Genomic DNA, 20,267 nt, shown 5'->3' with positions numbered 1-20,267 from the left:
TATGATTATTACATGATAATTGTATTTTTTTCACAAACATATGATGATCATATACATTTGTATAAGCAACTCAATATTCACATTATATGACTATCATATTTGAATTTTCAGAAGATTATATAATTGCCACATTTGGCTGTGTATACATCAGACTTATAACATTCATTGGTTTTTACAGCAACATATTTCATGACATACCACAACATTCTAAAGACAAGTAATGACTACATCACAGCTCTGAATGAAGCCAGGAAGATTGCTGACAATATTACCAACTCCATGCTTATATACTATTTGCAATAAATTTCACATACTTTAAATTGCATATATGCACAAAAAAAAATTATGAATACAATTTTACAGTTTCTTGTTTGTTTTCCTATGGACAGTTTCTTCTTTGAGCGTGCATAATAAATACTTGGCTTATTGTTTTAGACTGGTAAAAAGCAGGGTCTGTTTGATTAGTCAACGTTCTTGAATTTCTGCTCTAGGACTTTAAGTACTTTTCTGTGTAAGGGTCGAGCAAAATGTGTATAAGGTGCAGCACATGAAGAGAAGAAAAAAAACAGATTTTTTTTGCATTATACAAGTATTTATACCTGATATCTTCTAGAAATGACCATCAAAGTGTTTGTAAAATTTGCCTTTTTAAGATGTTCTTACCATAGGTCAAAATTAGTTGAAATGCACTATTGAAAAATGGTGGGAAAATTTTCCCACACTTTTGCCTCATTTAAGTAGCCAAAAAATATCTATGTCACAGATGCTTCAGGATAAATTTTAATAGCTTTATGGTTGTTTTCAGATGTAGTGAATATATTTGGGGCAACAAAGACCAAATTGAGAAAAATGATGTGCCACCCATTGCCTGATTCTTTCACAGAATGGTAATTACACATGAATAATCCATTAATCATTCAATCTTGTTAATTTCAGTATTTTTTATGTGTATTATGAACAATACATCACAGTGGTCAATGATACCATGCTGAATATTGGACTTTGTTTGGTGGCGATTTTCATCGTGACCTTCATATTGTTGGGATTTGACCTAGTTTCTGCAGCATTAGTGGTGGTGGTTGTATTGATGATCATCATAGATATTTGTGGAATTATGGTGATGTGGGGAATAGAACTGAATGCTGTTTCTCTTGTCAATTTGGTTATGGTGAGTATGTTGTAAATCACCATTTTTTATGATGAGTATGTTGTAAATCACCATTTTTTGTGGTGAGTATGTTGTAAATCACTATTATTTATGGTGAGGATGTCATAAATCACTGTTATTTATGGTGAGTATGTTATAAATCACCATTATTTATGTTTAGTATTTTGTAAATCACCATTCTTTATGGTGAGTATGTTGTAAATCACCAATGTTAATTGAAAACACTTCCTTCTGCTTTCTGTTCCAATGACCTTTCTAAGCAGCCAATCAAATTTCAGCATTCATGATTATGACAATAATATTTTAAGGAAATAAACAAGGATTCTAAGAAGGTTATCTGAACATTAAGTAGAATGGAGTATTGTCAGAGGTCCTTCATGCCGTGAGTGTATGGAACAATTAAAAGGACTCGATTATACCCCCACTTGCAAAATAGTGATAGGAGTGTCTGTCCTTACCCTTTTCCATTAAGGAGGTAGACCTAGGGTAAGGGACACAACTATTAAAAATCATTGGAATGTTTGTATTCAGCATTTTACGTAAATCTTATGTAGTGATCTATTAACTTGGATTCATTTTATTCTGTTTCAAATGAAAGCTTGAGAGGCTTTGGTGAAATTGAATACAACACAAACATATGACTGATTTCATGAGTTATTATCCCTTAGCCTAGGTCTACCTACTTAAGCAGTGGGGTACCCATCTCTTATGCATTACTCCTCCCACACCACTAAATGGAATGGAAGGAAACTTTCACAGAATCTTTATTACATATTCTCATTGTATGCATCCTTCTTTTAGATTTTGCTCTAAATCAATTTTGAAGTCAAATAGGTACATTTATTCAGATCTCGGAATGGGGCTATCAATTTAGTGAGCATTGTTCACAGTTTTTCTACTTTTAATAAATTTGGAAAAAAGCATTTTACAATGGACTTGTTGAACAAACTATAGTATCCTGTATATTCTGCAAGCAAGTTTCGGCAAATGGTGAATACAAATGTTCCAATGATGTGTAAGAGTTATGTCCCATACTCTAGGTCTACCTCCTTTAATGCATAATTTGGGGCAAATTACTAGTATTTAGCCTTGAACCCCCTGATTTCAAATTCTCTGGATTTGAATCCTTAACTGATGTGGGGATATACAGACACCCTAGTACATTCGCCAGTAACAGAGCAAAATGTAAATCCTAAAATTTACAGTAGTACTGCCTTTTTTGTATCCTGACAATTGCATGATGACACTGAAATGTAACTGAGAACAGAGAAGCCCTCAAAAATGGTTTTGCATGTGTGTAACTGAAGATTCAATTCTAACCTTAATTTGCATGATTAGAAAAGCAAAAATATTGAAGTGCCAAAATAAGGGAGGATGTCAATTAGAAGGGAAATCCATAGGTTTTTCTTACTTTTGAGAACACATTTACTGAAACAGAGACAAATAACAAGAGATGCAAAAAATTTTGAGTACACACAGAGAAATACAGCACAAACAATATAAGAAAAAAATAGAGATGAACTCAGGTACTCCAAAAGGATGAACAGTTTCTACCTCATGTAGGACACTGTGCTACCTGTTAAGTACCTTTTTGTGTAAGAATCAGGCAGTGGGTGGCACATCATTTTTCTTAATTAGGTCTTTTTTGCCTGAAATACATTCAGCACATCTAGAAAACAAATGAAAAGCTATTTAAAATTCAGATTTTATGAAGTATCTGTGATGTAGATATTTTTTAACTGCTTATATACAGAAAAAGTAGGGGAAAATTTTAGCCTTATTTTTCCAGTGCATTTCAACCATCCAATATCTTAAAAATACAAACTTTATAAACACTTTGATGGTTATTTATGGAGGTTATGAAGTATAAGTACTTGTATAATGCTATAAAATGTCTGTGTTTTTTTCTTCTTGCGCCACACCTTGTACACATTCTGCCAGATTTTTAGATAGTGGAGTACCGCTACCACAATTATTGTTCATTAGTCATTGTAAAATATGATAATCAACTAACGGTAGACCATTGTGATGAGTGTGGAACTTCTGGAGCAGGGAACCAATAAAGTATTTCTCTGTCTAAGAATCGTGCAAAAATGCATGTAAGGTGCGGCACATGATTTACCTGAAATGCACTATGGAAAAATGGCAGGAAAATTTTCCTCACTTTTACAATAAATATGCAGTCAAAAAATATTTCTACGTCAGATGCTTCAGAAAAAATTTAGACAATTGTGAAAAAAAATTTACCACTCATTGCCTGATACTTACACAGAATGGTACTTTTTACACAACTTCACTGTAATGATGTATTTTTTGTATAAGAGTGTAACGCCAAAATTATTTTACTTCCTCTTTCTCTTTTTAGGACCATCTATAAATAAAGCTAAACTTTATGCTCATCAGCAAAAGAACAAATATAAAAAAGACTCAAGTAAACAGTATGAGGACCCCATCGATGACACAAATATCCAGTCATCGAGGAATAATCTTGTGAATGATCCACCAGATTATGAATCACTTTCGAACAATACTCATGCATATCAAAATGGCAGTTATAGAAAGACAGAAGAGCATGTACACCCTGAAATAAATTTCAACGACCCACCTTCGACGAGAATATGACATTGATGTTGATGTTTTTGTTAACTTGATTTATCTGAAATTTTTTCCATCGTTTTAATTGAGTGATATTTTCTATCTCAGGTAACTGCTGTGATACTAAAAGTATCAGCAATTTATTAAGACAAATTAATTGTGATGTAGCCTACAAACCAAATATTGCCAGGTTTTAACGTCCTGATGAAATTTCACATCTTGCCCTATCGGGTTCACTGTCATATTTGCTGCTGTTATTCTGTATGTAATTGTGAACCAGTTTATTTTTTGGTTGCTGTAAACATGGTCATTCATGTGTGTATGTATTAGGCCTGCAATGATGGATGTAGAATAAAATGAAACTTGCTCAAGCTTTTAGAAAAATAAATAATAAGTAACATTTGAAAACATTCCTATCACTATGTGGATGATTCTAAATTTTTACATTGATTTGTGGGAGTTTCCCCTCTAATGTTGAACAGATATAAGTTATTTTGAATTGATTTGCTCAATATATAGGATCTCTGTCCCTGTTAACCCTTTTCTTGATAATGATGCCTTTTGAAGCCCCTATTTTTAAAATGCCCACCTCACCTTTCTAGGGCTTGTAGAGGGCTTAAACCATGCATTTCTCTGCACTTTTGAGCTTGTTTGACATGAAAGGCTTATAAAAAAAAAATGACTGGATACATTGATTAAAAAGTGTTATTTTCAAATAGAGAAAGTATCCTTGAGTGATAATACATTGTAGGATCGGTGGGTTTATGATATGAATGTTTCTGATTTTTCCCATTTTGCCTGATTCTTACAAACACTTATACTTAAATGGACACTCATCTGATTTTGAGTGGGGGTTGCTTTGAAGAATTTTAAAATATTTTGCCTTGATCAATTTGAAAATACATATTTTGATCTTGAAGTTTGGAGAGAAAAAAATGTTGATCCCTTTAAATCACTCTGTTCAAAACATTACACTATATGTTAAAATAAATAACTTAATTTGATATATGTGAAAAAGAATTACATGTATTTTGAATAGATGTATGTGAAAAATAAATGATTTGGTTTGATGTTCATTAAGTATTGGAATAATAAATAATTTTATTTTATGTATGTGAAAAATAAATATTTTAACCTTTTACATGGTGAAAGTAAATACTTTCATCCAAAGAAATCTGCCTTGTCCCCGTCTCAATATCAAATAGTTGTCCCCTAAGTAACAATCTACAAAACATAAGATGGTGATTTTTGAATTGAAATACCCCTCCCCCTTTTTTTCTCTGAGATAAAAAACTACAGTGTAACTTGTCAAAACCAAATCCTAGGGTAAAGGACATAACTCTTACAAATCATTTGAATGTTTGTGTAATGCATTTTACATCAGTATCAGCAAAGCATCAAATTGACTTGGATTTATTTCATTCTATTTCAAATGAAAGCTTGATAGTCTTTGATGATATTGAATATGATGCAAACATATCACTGATTTCAAGAGTTATGTCCCTTACCCTGAGTCTACCTCCTTAAACAGGTGTTCGGTTTACAAGCTTAAGGTTCATAATACTTTAAAATTGATGTAAATTGACTTTTAAAAGGTATCAGGTTAAGAGAGGTTTTCAGATTATTCAGGGTTCAGTTCAGATAAGTTTCACTGTATTATAACTGCTACATATGAAATACATGTACAATCTTTATTTTATTTGTTTTCTTATGGTAGTTATAGTGAGTTTGTATGTTGTATTAACTTTTATAATGTTCCCTTTTTTTTACTGTGATTTTAGTATCAGCAGTCAATTTCCAAAAAAGTTGTAAATGTAGATATCATGAGCATGCCATCATGACCTAGGACAAATTTTACACTTAGAACTTTCAGTGAAATTGAATAGAGGTTTTTTAAGCTTATTTTCTCAAAAACGATATAAATTTATATTTGTTTCTTCAAACGTCTATGTGTACATGTTCATTTTTCCTAGAACAAATTCGTTGTATGACTATATCCTCTCTACAAAAGCATTGTATGTATGTTACTATACAGTATTTATTTTGTCTTTTTGTGAGTTTTTGTGATTTTTTGTTTGTATAGCTCTTTATTCATTGATTATTGCCATACATTCAAATATTACTGCATTTTAAGTCATTATGTTAAACAACTATTGCATAACATATTAGTCATTTTTAGAAATTAATTGATGCATTCAGGAATTATTGTGATATACAATTTTACATTTAGATGTTATTACAATATAGAACTATTGCATTCGTTTCTATAAATTTGTACTTTTTAAGGTCATTTCTCTGAATAATGGCATTCATTAGTCATTTTATTAAATTAGTGCATTCACTAGTCATTTCATTGAATTTTTGCATTCAGAACTTATTTTAATTAATTATTGCACTCAGAAGTCATTTCAATAAACTACATGTATTGCATTCAGAAGTCATTTTGATAAATTACTGTAATCCGATGCCTGCCTTGTTCATACATTGACTTGTAAATCAATGTTATTTTTTTTATTTTGATAAACATTTTTTTCATCAGCATAAAATTAAATTTGCTTTTACAAAAGTGAAGCAGCTTCCTTTGTGTAAAGTCTTGTAATAAAAGACTTAGTAGTTAGGCAATGTTTTTTATTTGGACGTTTTATATGAGTATGTTGCATATCTATAAAAAGCCTTATATTAGGCCAAAATGAAAAAAATATCCTAGATTATCATCCCCTCCCAATGCAATTTTTTCACCCTCGCCTAAAAAATTATTTGATTTTTTGCCCAATTAAGGTCCATTTCTTTCAAATTGAAAGCATTATTCACAAAAATTTAGAAAAAAACTTTTGTTTAAATATTACCCCCCCTCCTGGCCTCCCACCTGCCCTGCATGTACATGTAATTTTGAAATTGTTGGATGAGAATCTATGATTATTTTTATTATGGCCTTATAGGACTGTGCTATGTATTGAGATTAATGCTATATATAAGAAGTTTTCAAATCGTTTCCATTTATTATTCCATCCATTCCTCAAACTTGTATATCATTAAGTACTTCTCCGTCTAAGAATCAGGCAAAATCTGTATAAGTTGTGGCACATGAAGCAAAAAAAACGCAGAGATTCTATTGCATTAACCAAGTAGTTATACCAGATAACCTCTAGAAATAACCATCGAAGTGTTTGAAAAATTTGCCTTTTTAAGACATTGATAGGTCAAATTTAGTTGAAATGCACTATGTAAAAATGGCTGGAAAATTTTCCTGCACTTTTTCCCTATATAATCAGTCAAAAAATATCTATGTCACAGATGTTTCAGGATAAATCCAAATAGTGTTTCAGTTATTTTCTACATATATTGAATACATTTATGGCAAAAAAAAACAAATTGAGAAATATGATGCACCACCCAATGCCTTATTCTTACACAGAATGGTACTTAATTGTATGTACAGAAATGAGTTAACAAGAAAAACAGTGTTTTTTCAGTATTTTTTTTTTACAAATGTATTATTGGACAAATTTTAATACAAATTGCATTAGTCTGAGAATAATCTTAACTTCCAATCAAATTTTATGATTTTATGACATCTCAAATGGTTAATTGATTTCAATGGTTGAGAACATTTGTAGACTTTTCAAGTTTTGTATGGCCATAACCAGGTCTCCCCATTCAGGGACTTTATATTACATATATCTTGTAATGGGAGTCTTCTGTATGTTAATATTAAAATATCAACTAGCTACAGTCACCTCTGTTACAATACACACCCCTAGTTCAAATTAAATTATCAAAAAAAAAAAAAAAAAAAAAATAGCATAAAAAGCACAAGTGAAAAAAAGACACTTGGACTATATTTAAACTGTTGTCTGCAATATTAATGTGGTTGTGTAAATGAAATTTTTTTTGTTTTGTGATCATTGTTGTTTGTAATAAAATATGTGAAGAATTAAAGGATTGTCATTTTTCTCAATATTTTGCCACATGTAAATGCAACTTATGAAATATTCTGTTACATTCTGGTTTAATAAATCATTTCTGATCTGTTCCAAATGAAAAGTAACAAGCTCTGCCTCAAAAAAAGAAGGGTTGCAGGGTCAGAGGAAATTCTGACTGTCTTGCATACATCTATGATTTTTTTTCTCGAGCAGTTTTGAATGTAATTGCAAATTAATTTTGGGATGTTTAAAATATTGTGTAAAAGGTAAAATGAAAGTATTGATCTACAAAGCCTATTCATACCTCTTTACCCTACATATAGCAGGGAGACTTCCCCACAAAATTAATGAAAAATTTAGAATTTCCCACATAAAAATATAAGATTTGTGGGATGTTTTCGGTTAAAATTACTATATTTTCTGTGAAAGATTGAAATAATTGAATTTTTTTCATAAAAAAAAAAATAGCTCTTATGTAAAAATTTCCCACATGAGACAGTGTCAGTAGGGAATAAACTCCAACATGAACTGTACCAAAGGTAAACAGGTATGTATATCTCTGAAATCAAAATTAAAGATTAACATTAACTTTCAACTTTTAAGGAAAAGAAAACCAGTTTTAAATTATATAGGAAATGAGAATTTATGATTACAGTTCTATTTAAGGTCATATAATCTTTGAAATTGACCTTTTACATTGTATGCTATTATTTTCACAACGATCAAAAACCTTCAGTGATAACAGCACTTTGACTATTATTTTTGTTTATATCCAATTCAAAAAAGAATATTGGAAACTAAAACACATAAAAATTAAATTCATTCTTCATTCAAACAGTAACAAAATGTAAAGGAAACATACGTGTACCTCCATTTGTTCACTTTTCTATTGTATGGTGTAAGTCCCATAACTCCAACAAAATTAGCAGAAACAAAAAGGTGGTGCAGTATACACATCTATTTTTATAGCAATAGATTATATGCCAAAAGAATCGTCGAGTTTGAAAGGAGTTTCGTTCACAATGTCACTCACACACTAAACATAAAAAAAAACTCGCCGCCGTATCAGAATGACGATGAGTAAGTATGCCAAACTACTCTTCATAAAAATACACCATATTCTAAATATCAAAAATAACCCGTCTAACAGTTATAGAGGAATTTCTTCCACGAGGTCTTGCATTGCTGAAATCTTAAGGCTCGTATGCAGTTTCCTAGCTAGGGCAAAATGGGGGGCGCCTTGCCGCTCTGTCCCTATTGAATATCCCCTTAGTGCTATTTACAATTATGTGAATATCATTCTAAGATTACATTCTTGTTGATAAGTTAATCCAAGCCAATTAAGAAGTGTCACCTTCATTAACTACATCCTGTCGTAATTAACCCTCAGGAAACCTCAAGTAATAATCGGTGATCAATCAGCTCATCAGGGCTATCGGATGATGATTGACAAGTAGAAAATGGATCCCAATTGGATCTATCACCATTTTATGGACAGCTAATCATTGATTGATAATTAATTTCTACTCGGCGATTGTTTCTAGAAAAGCAGAGGACGCTTACCCTACCGGCGCAAGGGGTCTATGCTCCCAGATTTAAAAGAGTCAGAGTTGCTTATATGCTTTTGTTACTCTGTATGCATTGATTTGGTTATTTTATGTTCTTTTTTGTGCGTGTCTGTTTTCCATGTTTGATCTTTGCCCCTGGATTACATTCTTTTGATTTCAACTAGAATCTTGGTCCCCTTGATTACTCTTTTGTGAATTTCATTTGTGTAACGTATAAACAGTTTCCTTATTCATACAAGGGACTCTGTCCCAAGTCAGGAATTTCTGGCCTCTGTATGTCTTGTTTCTTTTTCACTTTCAGTTTACATTTTTGTTACCGGAGTATATAATATAGAGGCAACTATTTCGATGTAACAGTGTATAATGTTGTTTTGCGATCATGCAGCTGCAGCCTGTCAAGTGGTGTAAGGGTTTCCTAGACATTCATTGAAGACCAGCTGACATTTTTCATCTATTTTACATATTCACCATATCCATTCTCGTCGTAAGTAAAATTTGCTATGAGCCTGAAAGATAGCTGAAATTAATATAGTAATCAGTGGCGGATCCAGAATTTTAGGTAGGGGGTAAAAATTTTTTGACAGGATCACCGGTGAGGATCATGCCTCCCCCATCCCCACCCCCAAGAAAATTTTAAACCTCAAATCCTGCATTCTGAGGGTACCTTTCACAAATTAAATTTTGACTAGAGTGATTAGGCATAATCATCATATAATCATATTACAGCAGGGACATCAATTAATTAAAAAATATTTTACAAAAATACAATAATAAACCAAGTGCAATTTTATAGAAAATAAGTGGCATTTTGACTATATTATTAAGCAAGTGCCATTTTAACCAGGTGCCATTTTAACGATTTACATAGGTGCCATTTTGACCAACTGCCATATTAACTAGAGCCCGTATTTAAAATCAATTTTGAAATATAAGATTTTTAATGACACTAACACTTTCCATTGTAGAAAGAATATATAATGTGTGAATAGTATTTGAATCTTCACATGACTTTCCTTATTCCGGAAATTAGTCATGTCTGTGTCCAAGTTATTTTTGCAATTACTATTATGATTTCCGTTTGAAGTTTTGTAGCTTTTTGTGTCATCCCCTGTTTGTGTTGACGAATTTTTAGGGTTTTTGTGTGTACTGTATATCAGGGTTTACAGAACTTAAAGAACGGTAACCAATGAAAACATTTTCTTCGCTTTTATATCGGATATTTTTTAAATAAGAATACAAATAACAAAAATATCCGACAATCTTTTCTTTACCACGGGTTTACATGTATTGCATCTTGGGGCACATGCGCTTGTTTCTGTATATGTAGGGGAAAAACTATCAAACAGGGGTCGACTATCAATGCCCAAGTAGAAGGTAGTCGACCCTTGTTTGATAGTATCCCCCCCCCCCACATAGTCATAGACAGAAACAAGCGTCTGTGTCTTGGGGGTTTAATTTTAGTTTTCCTTGGTCTCCTGGCTGTTCCAAATTGACTGAAATGTCAGAATTTCAACAAAAAAAAAAATGCCTCATGGTCATTTCAACTTGGACTAGGTAACTTTAACAAAACACGAAAAAAATAGTACCTTAAATTCCCCTATCATGCCTACTGGTCAAGGACAAGGGATACATTTACATTGTACTTGTAGTTCTAGTCTGCTAGTAATTCTCACTAACCAAGTTTTCGTCCTCTACTGTGAAACAAGATCATGCGCAAAATTTAAGACAATGTCATAGCACACTTTTTTCTGAGGAACCCCAGCCTAGCCTAACATCCTTCTTTTTAAAGGGTAGGGTCTAAAATGTGTAACCCGTACCAACTTTTCCTTGTACCCAAATAATATTTTGCTAAAATATTCATTCTTATGGTATGTTAAGAACTGAAAATTGCATTAGATGTGCAAAAGTCCGTTGCGATTCATTTCTCATCAAGAATATGATGTACATGTATGTTTCTGATATTTCTTGTTTGATCGGTTTTCTGAAGTCAAAAGGTCTAAAATGCGTAACTGCAAGTCACTGTACCCAACAATTTATTGACTATTTCTCTTCCGAATTTTATGTTTTTCTAAACCATGCCGTTAAGAGGTTAAAACTTCACCTTAAGTGTTTGAGTTTGAATTCCGCAATGTACCTAGTGGAAATCCCCGTACCAGCAAAAAATGGATACAATCTTATCCAGAATGAAAAACATTGAAGTCTCATAAAAAGAGTGATACGATTTTAATTGATTGTCAATGAAAATTTTGATAATATTATGATGTTCTAATGTCAAATATACCGGACTTTGATTTTTGGGTACGGGAATTTGGGTTACACATTTTAGACATTTTGAAAATAGAAAATTAAATAAAATTAATTTTTTCTACAAAAAAATTTAAGAATATTTAAATCTAGTCTAACCATCATGTCATTTTGTAAAAGTGTACCAACTACAAGCTGGAAATATCAGGGAATAATGAAGAAATGGGCAAAATAGTATTTGGGTATGGGCAAGGGTAAGGGTTACACATTTTAGACCATACCTTTTTAAAGTGTCTAGATTCACCCTGAAGATTCATAGTAGAATACTATTTTCTCCAACTTGTAGAGAAATTGAAATCCATGTTTTTACAGATCTAGTGTTCACTTTAGATAATTTTAGTACAACTACAAAAAAATGTACAGGCATGTACAGTTTGCCAATCTCATACGTGATGTCATATTCACTTATTTGCATCTCATTAAGTGTAAATTAGTTGGCACATACATTGTAAACAATATAATAAAGATGTAAATGTTTAAGGATAGTTACCCCAATTTTCAAACCTTAATAAGTTTGTTATTTTATGTCTAATTTTGGTTCTGTTTTATTTAGATGGAAAAATTCATATTTTGTTTATAAATTTATGATTATCTTACTTGAAAAATTAGTTTGTACAGTGAAACTTCTCCAAACCGGCCACCAATGGGACAAGAAAAAATGGCCAGTTTTGTGAAAAATAGCAATGCATTCTAAGAGCGGATTCCATTAATGTGTTCTTTAATCCTACACCTTGTCAGTTTGTTGGTCGAAACATGGTTAATGCCTATTCAAAACTTTTGGCCTTTTATTACATTTCAATGCTTGCATCAAATTGTAAATGATTTGATTTTACAAACGGTATTGTGGACAAAGTAATGTTCACGGTTTTGAAAGAATGTGTTTTCAAGATCAAATAATGGTAATTACATGTAATTATTTGTATTGTTTTCGTAAATTACCTATCAACAAAGTCTAATAATTTCACCCCTATGTTGTTTTGGCTTGGGTACAGGTCGCAGTAAATGACAGTTAAAAGATTGTTAAGATCGTACTATTAAATGACCCCGGTTGCCTGACGTGTGTACACACCAATTAACAGCCAACCAGTGACAAAATGTAATGTTTGGATTAAATTTGTTGTTTAAACTACTGTCCCCTTCATCTGTCCACTGATGAAATGCAAACCGGTCTGTGAATGAATTATTACTTGTGTAATATTACGTAATCATTTACAGTTTTGTTGACACATTTATTACAGGTGAACAATAACTGGACGGCTGGAATTGAGAGGTTGTTTTTATTTGAAATATGTAACTAAAATTATGAAAAACCGGCAGATGTACAGTTTTAGAGGGTGGCCGGTCTATTGAAGACAAAACACACAGGTTTGAAGGGAAGACGGTTTTCTGAGGGTCCGGTTTGAAGAAGTTTCACTGTACTTATGTTTCATTACAAAACACAATTTTTCCTACATGTATATTGTCATATTTTAAAGTATTATATACAGCATAATAGCTGAATATTTATCTGAAGATTCCACAGTATTATTTGCAGTTTAGAGAACCAATAGAGTTTTTCAATTACATGTATCTCAAAAAACAAAAAAAGTTATGATGATGTAAAGTTGATGCCCCATGTCTGACATTGTCACTTAATGGATTTTTTGCCAACCAATACCAAGTCACAGGTATCTCTCAAATGAACAAATATTGCCTGTTTATTGTTCACTCTACACATTGACATACTCCCAAACAGTTAGACTGGGGAAATGCTCTCAGACCCACGAGTGGTCTGGGAGTAGACCAAAGCATCAACATAGCAGCCCAGCCGCTAGTAGGATATACTCCGAGTTCTTTGGTGATGGTATTCAAGGTTGTTAAAAAACCCCAATCATCATATTTATTGTTTTGCAAGATGAAAACATGGATTCAGAACAGAAAATGGAACTCGGATTGGAAACAAAGACCAGACATATGATAAAAATACTGTACAAACAATGACATTGAAATGCTACAAATACAATACAGCAAGTCAGTATATACAGTACAGCTTGCAGCATAGTCTGATGAATACCTGACTATGCTGCAAGCTGTACTGTACATTGAACTGAATACACTGGGATAGAAACAATGAGAAATGCACACACATAAATCTGTAATCAAAGAAAAGGAATTAATTTTTTATCTAATCATTATCAGTAATCTGGTAAATTTTGCTTGTAGCAATTTACATTATCATGCATGCAGGAATTTATATTATTCTGACTGTTTAATTTGGCCTGTAGTGCTTGTTTTGCTCTGGTAAAAACAGTCAGTTACCCGTCCAAATGTTCATTTACTCATGTACATGTAATACTGAAAAAATCTATGTGAATCACTGATTTTACACAAAATAATTTCCTAAAACTTTAGTCTGGTGAACAGTAATGATTTACCTGACCTAATGTTTGGTAAAAGAAAGAGTGATCAAGTGAACCAAGATTTAAGCAGAAATCAAAAGAATACATGTAAATTTCAAGGACAGGGAAAAAATACACACACAACAAAGAACATGAAGTAATCAAAATAGCACAAAGAAACTAAAGTAAAGGAGCAACCCAGACTCCACTAAAAACTGGGAGCATGGACCAGGTGCATTGGTAGGGTATGGTAAGTGTCCTCTGTTTTACCAAAAACACCTGCCTAATTAAAAAATTCTTGGGAATAACGGTGCATGTAAATTGTCATATGATTATTAAATGACATGATTGGACACCTTTCCTCGTACATGATTCACTTCTGCATGTAAGTACCGTATTGTATTGATTATAGATCGTAAAAATTGTATTATATTATTTTAGGTTAACATGAAATTAAAGAAGGCATGAGCAAGAAAAAAGAGGTCATGGAGAACTTGATAGGAACAAGAAAAAGTAAAAGACTTAAAGGTAGAAGAGTCATTGTACATCATAGTAGAAACAGAGACAACAAACTAAAGGTGAAACACGGGATTAGGGTGGTCCAGGAAAATGAAAAAGTGGTTAAAGATGGAGTAAGCAACAGAAGAAAATTATTTGGAAATAGTGAGCTGAAAACAAAAACAACGAAAGAAACAGGTAACAACGAAAATAAATACAGAAAGTCTAGAAAAGGAGAGGAAACTAAGGAAGAAAACCAATTGGAAGAGAATAAAATCAAGATTGAGCCATCAGAAGAAATATTAAAGGAGAATATTGAAAACAAGGTAACAGAAAATTGCACCGAAAATAATGGCAGTAACTCTGAAAGCTCAAAATGCAAATTGTGTGGTAAACAGTTTAAAAATAAATATGGTCTTAATCAGCATGTTACTCTCACACACAGTTTATTTTGTAGGTTATGTCGAATTCAGTTTGAATCCAAGGCCGAATTTTGCCAACATGAACTTGAGAAGCATGATATATTTTGGCAGGAGAACGGTAATAAGATGTATAGATGTGACATTTGTAACAAGCTGTGTAAAGATAAGTCAAAGCTAGAATGCCACAAAAAATCTCACAATACTGAGTTATTGTATAAATGTGATTTCTGCGGAAAGATGTTGAAGACGGAAACCACTTTAAGATACCATGTCAAAACAAAGCATGATAATTCACAAAAGAAAGAGTTCAAATGTGATATTTGTGAGAAGGAATTTTGGAACAACAGTGAAATGAAAAAACATAAGCGAGTTCACACTAATGAACGTCCATATCTATGTCAATTCTGCAGCCTCGGTTTCAAAACAAATGGAAACTTGATGAATCATGAAAAAGCTGTTCATGGGGATAAAACATGGACATGTGAGATTTGTGGTAAAGGCTTTATCAGTAAGAAAAAAAGTATGGAACACTGCTTTGTAAAAAAATATGCCATGAATAAACCTCCTCCCTTAAAGCCGTTTCCTTGCAAAGAATGCGGTAAACTGTTTGCACGCAAAAATGACTTGAAAATTCACTTTCGTATACATTCAGGAGTCAGGCCTTACAAATGTAAAGTATGTGGAAAAGGATTCAAATGTGCTAATCACTTGAAACAACACAATGTTCTTCATACCGGAGAAAAACCTTTCACATGTACTTATTGTGGAAAAGGATTTACTCAGACCGCCAATGTCAGATGCCACATGAGAAAATGCCAGTTTACATATAAATTGTATAATGACTATAAAAATAAGCTTGATTCGAAGGGGGTTGTTAAACGGGAAGAAATCTATGATGATGATAAGTCACAGATATCACAGACAAAGGGGAACAGCTGTGATTTGGAAGAGGCAATAAAAGCTCAGGATTTGAGTAGAGCTCAAAAACAAGAATTTGATAAATTGTTCCATAAAAATAAGAGTAAAAATAAATCAGAAGATAAAAAAAGGACAATGGTTTCTTTACTAAATGTTTGTGAAAAAGGTACTCAATCAGAAATTGTCGTTGAACCTTTGAGGGACAAAACAGATGAAGTTGAGGATGTAGATTTGAAAGAAAAAGTGTATAAAAAACCTACAAAAATTATTTTCGTTGATGCTAGTGCTATAGCCGATGGATACAGCCAATTAAAATCATTATTTGAAGTACCTGTTACTGGCAACAAAAATGGGGAAGAACTAAATTCTGATACTGATGGTTCCAATTCTTCCGAGAGCAACACATTGAAAACACCAGTTACGATAAAAGGAGAAGAAACTGCGTATCAAAATGTGAGTCTAGAGTCTAAAGGGCCAAAAATACATACATGTACATGTACCTTTGCAACAAATCAGAATCAGAATAGTGATCAAAATATGCCTCACATGGTTTCTGTTCATAAATCAAATGGAAACATACCTCGTGTTGAAACAGACTCCAAAGCTACTGAGGGACCAACATTATTTTATGAAGCAGAAGTACCAGAAGGAACGGGTCCAGAAGAAAACATTAATGAGAAGACAAATGAAGATTTATACGAAGGGCTAAATAACAATTCTAGTCCGATGCATAGTATAATTGTTATTCCGGAAATTTCTATGGATACCTCTAATACAGCTACATGTATTTCCGAGTCCGGAATTATACTACCGATAGTTGACAATGAAAGCAGTGGGGTGGTTTTTGCAGAAATCGATGATAACGGTGTTCTTAACTTTGTCCCAATTAATGACCCTGGAAATGCAGCTACTGTTATTTTAAAAGGTGAAAATCAGTCTGGTATGGTAACTCCTGAACATGAACCACTAGTTCATAGAGTTGAAGATTTAAATAATGAACCAACATCCATTGTACAACAAATGGAAACCAGTGATATTTTATAATGTAATTTTGGGGATTTGATACATCGCATCTACCCAAAAGAACTTGAGATGAAGGATACTACAGACACTGTGAAGTCAGCCTCATATCTTGACCTACAGTTAGAAATCGATGGTAAAGGAAATCTATTGACCAAACTTTACGACAAATGTGATGACTTTTCATTCAGAATTGTCAACTGCTTTCATCTGTGGCAACATCCCTTCAGCTCCTGCGTATGGAGTGTTCATATCACAACTCATACGTTATGCCAGAGCTTGCCGAAACTATGTAGACTTTTTGTATCGCGCTAGAACTCTAACAAATAGGCTTCTGGAACAGGGTTATGTTGCTACAAGATTGAAGTCATCACTACAGAAGTTTTATGGTCGTCATCATGAACTCGTGGATCGTTATGGTGTATCCATTAGCACCATGAAAACTGATTTATTTAACGGGTCATAGTTTTCCTTTCCTCGTTTGTCTACCCCAGACTTGACTTTTTATGAGCAACTCAGCGGGTGTTTCTAGAAAAGCAGAGGATGCTTACCCTACCAGTGCACCTGGTCCATGCTCCTAGTTTTTCCGAGTTGCTCATTTACTTTTGTTACTTTGTATGTATGATTTTAGTTACTTTATGTTCTTTGTTGTGTATGTCTGTTTTCCATGTCTGGTCTTTGTCCCTGGAATACATTCTTTTGATTACTGCTGTAACCTTGGTTCCCTTGATTACTCTTTGAACAGCAATGGATCGCCTGAATATAGCTGAAATATTGCTGCTCGGACGTTAAATCTCAACAATCAATCAATCATTTAGGGAAAAGGGGACATTAGAAATTCCCTTTTATTTAAATGTTTTGTTGGGTTTAAAGGAGAAAATGGTAGTCTACACTTGAACCCCAATTTTTTCAATCCCCTGCTTGTAAAGCAGGAGGTACATATATGTACTTCCTGAGAATTCAAGAAAGATAACTCTGCAAATAATTAAGAGATCAATCCTGTAATATTACAAGAAGGGAATTCTTGCAGTCATCCGTCATACACAGATGGTCACGTGAGATCAACAAACACCACCTTCTTTGTGTGTCTAAACAAGCGTGTGTACTGGAACTACATATTATGAAAACACCAGGTTGGATCCAATTTACAGTTGTTTGGTGATCCTGCTGCAATACTTTTGCTCGAACTATGAATTTTTTAGACGTGTAAAATATTACATGTGGCACCCCATCCTTAGAATACCCTAATTTAATTGTTTAAATGCAATTTTCAAGCAGGTTATTGAAATATTTATTGGAAATGCAGTGGGTGGTGGGGGTGGGGGGGGGGTGGGCAGGGTGCAATCATATACATTTTCTGCTGGATTTTAAATTGCTCCATATTTTTAAATAGCAGTTTTTAAATATGTTTTGCACATATTTTTAATCTTCAATCGCTTAGATTCTTAATATATTGAAGTTTAACATAATGTGAGATTTTAACTGGCAGTGTAACTTGTGAGGAACTGGATGTCTGTCTACCTGTTTCTTGTTTTTTTTTTGTTTAGATTCTACGGAGAAGAGAGGGCTTAGGGAACCCAATTATATCAAGCTTGTGAAATATTTTTTTCTTTCACTGCCAAACATCTCTGCATGGATTTATATATAGCATATTTAAACTTTTTTTGTTTCATTATGTTCATGTCTGACTTTCTACCCAAAAATGTAGTACTTGCAACTAGCTGAAGACCATTCAAATTTCCTCTGATCCTGCAACTCTAATTTTTTTTAAATTAGTTATGAATATGTTGAGTTGGGATATCCAAATAAAAAGAAGGTTGCAGTTTCAGAGGAAATTGGATCCAAGTTAAAGATTAATATTATTTTCAGAAAAAAATCCAGTCATATCTCTTTGCATTTTATAAAAAACTATCAATAATACATATATGTACTGCATCATATGAATGTATGGTTGATTCTTACAACTGAATACCAGTGTGGTTCTGTTGACTACATGTAAGTCCTAATAAGTTACCATAGATGACATAAATTCCAAATTATACTCTTTGGTCACAATAAAAGATATCTACATGTATTCACAGGACTGAGTCCAAATTATCACCAAAATTTATACAACCCCAAAAATTGTTCACTTGCATATTGGTTTGGATTTGTTGTGGTCATCTGGAGACACTCGGTTTTTGTGAAAATTTGAGTATTAGTTGGTTGATCTTTATAAACTTTAAAACAAGGTTGCAAACTACAACAGAAAGGTTGGTATAGATTTTGGGGGTTAGAATTAGGGGCATAAATGGGTCCTAAAACAAGAAGTTCATTGAATTTAACAATACAACTCTAATAAAAGTATAGCAATGCCTATGATATTGTTTAATACATTCTATACCACGATAAACAGACTTGCATTGATTGTTTGGGTTGTGACTTAAGCCAAGTAAGAATAAGGGGCCCTAAACAAGTATTTTTCAAGAAATAAAGGGGAAAAATACTTGTTTATTTCTGGTTTGGTTTTGAAAGAGTAATCAAGGGAACCAAGGTTATAGTGGTGATCAAAAAAATGTAATTCAGGGACAAAGACCAGACATGGAAAACAGACATACACAACAAAGAACATAAAGTAACTAAAATCATACATACAAAGTAATAAAAGTAAATGAGCAACTCGGACTCCACTAAAAACTGGGAGCATGGACCAGGTGCACCAGTAGGGTAAGCGTCCTGCTTTTCTAAAAACACCCATCGAGTTGCTCATAAAAAGTCAAGTCCGGGGTATAAAAATTTTGTAGATGTCACATCAAAATCCTTGCCTGCATTTTTCAATTAGATTTCATGCATCTTTTACAGTTTACAAATTATAAAGGAAGCCATGCTCTGACAAATCATTTTCAAGTTTTTTTTGTTTTTTGGGTTTTTTTTTATAACATTCCTTATGAAAGTCCGTGCCTACATGTTTCAATCAGATTTCAGATATTTCATATGGTTTTTGAGTTAATAGGTGCAATTTCGAAACTTTTTTCCAATGAATGCCATTTGAAATCCAAGCATAAATACAAGAACTTTAAGTGTGCCTACCAAATTAACCCTATTTTTTTAGATAATGAAGTACAAAGTGATCCATGAATGCACTCTAAAGCAGACCTTTATACTTATATTGAATTTCAAAATGTGCAATATTGTGTCCAAATGATTTGTTGTGTCCGTAATGAACTGTAAGTCTATATGTTAAGTGTCCATAACTAATATTGTGTCCACATTTGCAGAGTTTAATTGTCTGTGGTTGTATCATGCTGCATTTGGCAAAGCTTTTTATTTTAACTTGGACACATTCTTGTATTGTAGGGTTTCACATTTTCTTTCAATTTGTTAAATTGCTGAGGAGTTTTCTTCACCTATGTATGTTATGGCGAAAGTTATAACATTCACATTAGTTAATTAAAATTTTGTTTGGACTTTCCTTGAGTACCTACATATTTAGA

At 32.8% G+C, this 20,267-nt stretch overlaps 1 protein-coding gene and 1 pseudogene across 2 annotated transcripts in view; both read left to right on the top strand.

Annotated features, from left to right (window-relative positions):
- Positions 1 to 930, top strand: part of LOC148598128 (NPC intracellular cholesterol transporter 1-like) — a 35,716-nt pseudogene extending 34,786 nt beyond the window's left edge. The window contains exon 16 of the transcript XR_015918708.1: positions 179 to 930. The product of XR_015918708.1 is annotated as an NPC intracellular cholesterol transporter 1-like (transcript). The remainder of the gene's footprint in view (positions 1 to 178) is intronic.
- Positions 931 to 10,313: 9,383 nt separating this feature from the next.
- Positions 10,314 to 20,245, top strand: LOC148598127 (uncharacterized). Its single transcript, XM_088560436.1, has 2 exons — positions 10,314 to 10,433; positions 14,378 to 20,245. Exon 2 carries the CDS (start codon positions 14,401 to 14,403, stop codon positions 16,816 to 16,818), a length of 2,418 nt encoding a protein of 805 aa, XP_088416562.1. The 5' UTR covers positions 10,314 to 10,433; positions 14,378 to 14,400; the 3' UTR covers positions 16,819 to 20,245.
- The last annotated feature ends 22 nt before the right edge of the window (positions 20,246 to 20,267 follow it).

The sequence above is a fragment of the Perna viridis genome, chromosome 14 (genome assembly GCF_037379345.1).
Source record: "Perna viridis isolate PV_CMFRI_1.1 ecotype Kerala chromosome 14, ASM3737934v1, whole genome shotgun sequence".
NCBI lineage: Eukaryota > Metazoa > Mollusca > Bivalvia > Mytilida > Mytilidae > Perna > Perna viridis.
This window is presented reverse-complemented; position numbering and strand designations above follow the sequence as displayed.